We start from the raw sequence: 5,090 nt of genomic DNA, 5'->3' as shown, positions 1-5,090 counted from the left end.
TGCCCACGTGGTACATGTTTGATTGAAATATCTTTTTAAATAACTTTAAAAAAAATAAAAAATAAGGGGAACATAATAACAGCAAGAGACTGTAGGCGAAGAGACGCAAAGGGAAAGGGAAAAGTATGCATGTGTTTGTTTGGTTCAGTCCACAGTTAACCACATGTCATACATTAATTCATATATATGTGATTTTTTTGGGGGGTGGTTTTAAAAAGGTACAGTGGGACTTATAGTGGGGGGAGGGGGGGTGATTCCCCCCCTTTCTAATTGGTATTAAGACCAAGTCAGCTATAGTGTATAGTGTAGAAGGGAGCTCAGCACTGTTGGACCGGGCAGTTATACGCAGTACTTATAGACCAGTAAAAGTCTTTTACCTGTCTGGACGGGTGTACGGATCCCTTAGTCTTGAATCCTCCCTGGGAACTGCACTCCGAGGCACTGAAGTGGTCTGAACTAGTGGAGGATCTCTTGGACAGAGTGTCACAGCCCCCTACAAAGGTGTTGTCCAGAGGGAGCTCCTGAATCATGTGGTGTTTCTTCACGGAGACCGGCGTGTCCGCTTTGAGGTGGAACGCGGACTGCGGAGAAGCGGACTTGTAGTGCCGTGCCAGGTCTGGACTCGAGGGCTTGAAGGTGGTCGTTGGAGCAGCGTTCCAGTCAAAGTGGCCAGGCTCCTCCAGCTCGGCAGGCAGGCTGATGTTGCCGTTGATGGGCTCGTGAGCCGGGTCGTCCGGCTTGTTCTCCTCGATGGTGACAAAGTTCAGGAGGGAGCTTTTAGGCGACTTCCTTTTCTTACGCTTCTTCTTCTTGTTCTGCTTGTTCTCCTGATTGGGAGACATCCACTCAGCGCCCTGCTTCTTTCTCTGGGCCGCCTTGAACCGCGAGGTGTGACGGCAGCGCACCAGGACTGTCACGAAGATCACCACAATCACCACCATCGCCCCGGCTACGATGGCGATCATGATGGTGAGATAATCTCCGCTCTGGTAAGTCTCACTGCTCTCCCGATGTTCCTGTCCAGGGGCGTCTCCATGGTGCGGCGAATGAGGTCGTAGATAAACGTGGCGTTGCCGACAGTGTCGTTCACATAGAGGAACACCAGCACCAGAGTGTGCAGGGACTTAGGGTAGCCCAGGTCGCTAATGTTCACGACCAGCCGATGGAGGCCGATGTCGGAGATAGCAGGCTTCTCCTCCAGGGTGATGTTTCCTGTCACAGGGTCGATCCGGAACAGACCTTTGGTGTTGCCGCTAACGATGGTGTACTTGAGCTCTGCGTTCATCCCTGTGTCACCGTCCACAGCAAAGACCTCGGCCACCACCGATCCAGGGATGGATAAGAGGGGGACCAGTTTGAAGGAGGTGTTGGAAGGAGGGTAGATGACGATGGGGGTGTTGTCGTTTACGTCGATGACATTGATGGTCACCTTGGCGGCCGAGGAACATGGGGGCCGCCCGCTATCCACCGCCCGGACGTCGAAGGTGTAGGAGCTCTGCTGCTCCCGGTCAAAGGACACGTTGGACTTTATTACTCCAGAGTACGGGTCTAGGATAAAGTTCTCGTTGTCGCTGAGTATCGAAAGCGTGACGGCGGCATTTTCCCCGGCATCTGAGTCTGTGACAGTTATCACCCCCACCGTGCTGTACTTGGGCAGGTTCTCTGACACAAAGAACTGGAAGTGGTTGTGGGTGAACTTGGGGTTGTTGTCGTTTTCATCGAGTACTGTCACGATGACTGCTGCCTGGCTCTGGAGTGGAGGCGTCCCGTTGTCTCGGGCCGTTACCGTGAACAGGAACCGATCCTGGTCCTCGCGATCGAAAACCCGGGAGGCCGTGAGGACACCGGTTTTACGGTCCAGGTCAAAGAACGAGGCGTTAGGGCCTAGTTGGTAGACGATCTCCGCATTTCTCCCGCTGTCCTCGTCGGTGGCGCTGAGAGTCGTGAGGAAGAGATCGCGTTTGTTGTTCTCCATGACGGCCAGCTCGATGACAGGATGGCTGAAGATCGGCGAGTTGTCATTTTCATCCTCCAGCCTCACCCTTACCAACGCTGTCTGGTTCAAGCTCGGCTTGCCAGAGTCGGAGGCTATGATTTTGAAGTTGTACTCTTTGGTCCCCTCAAAGTCGAGCAGCGCCGACGTCTCTAGTAAATACTGGTTGTCGTACACCGCTTTGAGGTGAAAGGGGACGTCCTTCTCGATGAAACAGATGACCTTGCCGTTGACGTCCGTGTCCTTGTCCGACACGGTGATCAAAGCTATCTTGGTGTTGATTGGGTCTTTCTCCGAGAGGAACACGGTGCCGTTTATCGGACTGATGATATATCTCAGATCGATGTTTGGCGGATTGTCGTTCACGTCCGTCACGTTTATAATTACGGTAGCTCTGGCCGGGCTGGAGCTGCCGTCACTCGCTAACACGGATAACTTGTGTATGGCAGTCTCCTCTCTATCGAGGGGTCGCTGTACGGTTATAAGACCCGTGGTGCCGTTTAAAGCAAATAGTCTCTTGGTAGCTGGGGAGACCTGAGTCCCGAACATGTATTTGATTTCGGCATTCGCCCCCACGTCTGCGTCCGTAGCCTGTAGCTGGACTACGGACGTCCCTATAGGCGAGTTCTCCGGTATGTGGACCTCGATCTGGTTCTCCTTGAACACCGGCTTGTTATCGTTAACGTCTGTGACGGTGACTTGGAGGATGGCGGTGCTGGATTTCTGTGGCATGCCGCCGTCCTCCACCTTGATCTTCATGACGTACGTGTCCTTCTGTTCTCTGTCCAGGTTCTGCTGAACGATGAGCTGCGGCCACTTCTCCCCCTCGGGCGTCTCTACGATGTCCAACCCGAAGGCGCTTTGCCCGTTCACCAGCTGGTACTTGTGTACACTGTTGGGGCCGGTGTCGGGGTCGGTGGCGGAGGGGATGGCGAAACGACTGTTGATCAGCGTATTCTCCGGGATGGAGATGTTGATGACAGGAGACGGGAACATGGGAGCGTTGTCGTTGGTGTCCTTGACTACGATCTTAATCTTTATCAATCTGAAGTAGTCGTTGGGTAAAATCACCACCTCGATCTCGAAGGAGCATTCGTTCTCCTCGAACGAGGGGCCGGGACAGAGCCTCTCCCTGTCGATGCGATTGGAGGTGGTAAATATCTCTCCCGTGCTGCTCTGCACTCTGAGCAGAGGGTTGTCGCCGGCTTTAGACACCAGCCTGTAGACCAGGTTAGCGCTAGCTCCGGTAGCAGCGTTTGTATGGGAGACGTTCAGGTCCTTTGGTATGTTTCCAATGAGAACGTTTTCCTGCAGTTCCTCTCTAATAGGATAGATCAGTTCCTGGGCTATAGAAGGATCCATCCAAAAACAGGCAACGAGAGCAGCCAACAAGTAAAAGTCTGTTAGATCCATGGTGACAACGGTCCTGTGGTTACAGAGTTTCAGACCTTGTGGATTTTAAACGCTACTTCTTCTTCTTTTTTTCAATGCTGAATGTTGAATGTCAGAGTGATGGATTCTTGCATTTGAAGAAGGGGCCGTTTCCACACACGGAACAACCCTACGAATAGACAAAGAGTTTGCATTAGATTTATTTCAGTGAAGCCCCAGATCAGGGGAGATGCTCACACTTTTAGGGTTGGTGCTTTCGAAAAGATGCGTAAAAATCCAACTGAAAAAAAAATCCACCATATATATCACTTTAAAATATCCTATATTCGATCATAATACCCCCGGACTACAGCTAGGAATTAAAACAACCAAATCTAATCTCAAACACATGGCATCCGCAGTGTCCTTGATTAATGCATGTAACATTAACCTAACTTCAATGTATCTAATTGTTGTAATCTACCATTTTTTACCCATCTCCTCTCTCTTCTTTGGTTCCTGGACACTTATTTCCGTTACATCCCGGGACCCCCCGTAGAATGTAAAAAAAGCCCTTAGGATAATATCATACTGCAGCAAGCGCTCAAGCAGCCATTCAAGTCTGTGCCCTCTTCTCCCCAGACCTTATACACATGATGCCCATAACGATTCCTCAACGCCTCTATAAGCACTTCGCCGTTGTAACTTCAGAGAGCTACAGGCAGCCGAGATCCATTACGCTTAAATTATTGTGATTAATAGGACGTAGGATGGAATCAAATACCCTGTGTTTGAATTTCAACGGGATGAATTTCACCATTATTTAACCGTTGTAAATAGGCAGCAACAATAAATATATATATATTTTTAATCTATTCCATAATAGTGCGCTCTGAATATTCTTACCGTTATCCAAAAGAAAATCCCCTTTAGTGCGCGAGATAATTGGAATGCGTGTTCTTCTAATGCCCAAAATTGCGGCTGTGCATAGAAGCCTCCTCTCCTATTCGATACAAATCCTATTCAGAGTTGGAATATCCTGTTTTAAATCCGGTTGGTAAAGATATCGGTATTGATCGCAGCCGTTAGATTTCTTCAAGTCCAAGTCTGTGAAGCGCAATGCCTTTTGGTTCTACTGATATAACAGCAGTTGACTATGAGGGAAATAGAAAACAGCACCGGCGAGGAGAGACACAATAATGAATTATATTTCTAAACGTTTCACAGTTCGTTTTTTTGACATTGAACTTTACATGAAAAGCGTTGATGCTCCCTTCAGTCGATCATATAATGTCGACTGCGGCTCATTCTCCTCTCCCACAAACAAAATCCGCTGATCAGCGGCGAGCGGCGGGTTCCTCGGACCATGAAGTCATTCTGCATCACCGGTAGCTCCAATATCAGTCGGATTTTTTTTTTTGCCGGTGGTAGCCGACGGTAAAATAGTCCGCTTGGCTTGCTACCTGTTTAGCTGAAAGCGCCCACTGATAGAATAACGCACACGGTTTGCTTGTCCCATCATGTGTCAACTTCACTGAGGCTCTCCATTGAAATTGCGCCTCCTTTCGTGTTAAAAAAAATAGAGCAAATGTGAGAAAGACAAAAATAGTAATATTCACAATCTTTGGAGCGCATCTAATTGAATCCGTGATAGCCCGTATCAAGTCCATTCAGTGCTATGACGGTGTGGAATGGTGTGTGTGTGTGTGTGGCGCGTATCCGTTCA

General features: G+C 49.4%; 1 protein-coding gene across 1 annotated transcript; it reads right to left on the bottom strand.

The window, feature by feature from the left end:
* Positions 1-265: 265 nt before the first annotated feature.
* Positions 266-3,448, bottom strand: LOC124011326 (protocadherin-9-like). The gene is given in 2 exon segments (XM_046324579.1): positions 266-1,006; positions 1,009-3,448. Coding segments are annotated over 2 exon segments (3,087 nt in total). The 5' UTR covers positions 3,407-3,448; the 3' UTR covers positions 266-317.
* Between the last annotated feature and the right edge of the window lie 1,642 nt (positions 3,449-5,090).

This window comes from Oncorhynchus gorbuscha, linkage group LG23, assembly GCF_021184085.1.
Source record: "Oncorhynchus gorbuscha isolate QuinsamMale2020 ecotype Even-year linkage group LG23, OgorEven_v1.0, whole genome shotgun sequence".
Classification (NCBI taxonomy): Eukaryota; Metazoa; Chordata; class Actinopteri; order Salmoniformes; family Salmonidae; genus Oncorhynchus; species Oncorhynchus gorbuscha.
This window is presented reverse-complemented; position numbering and strand designations above follow the sequence as displayed.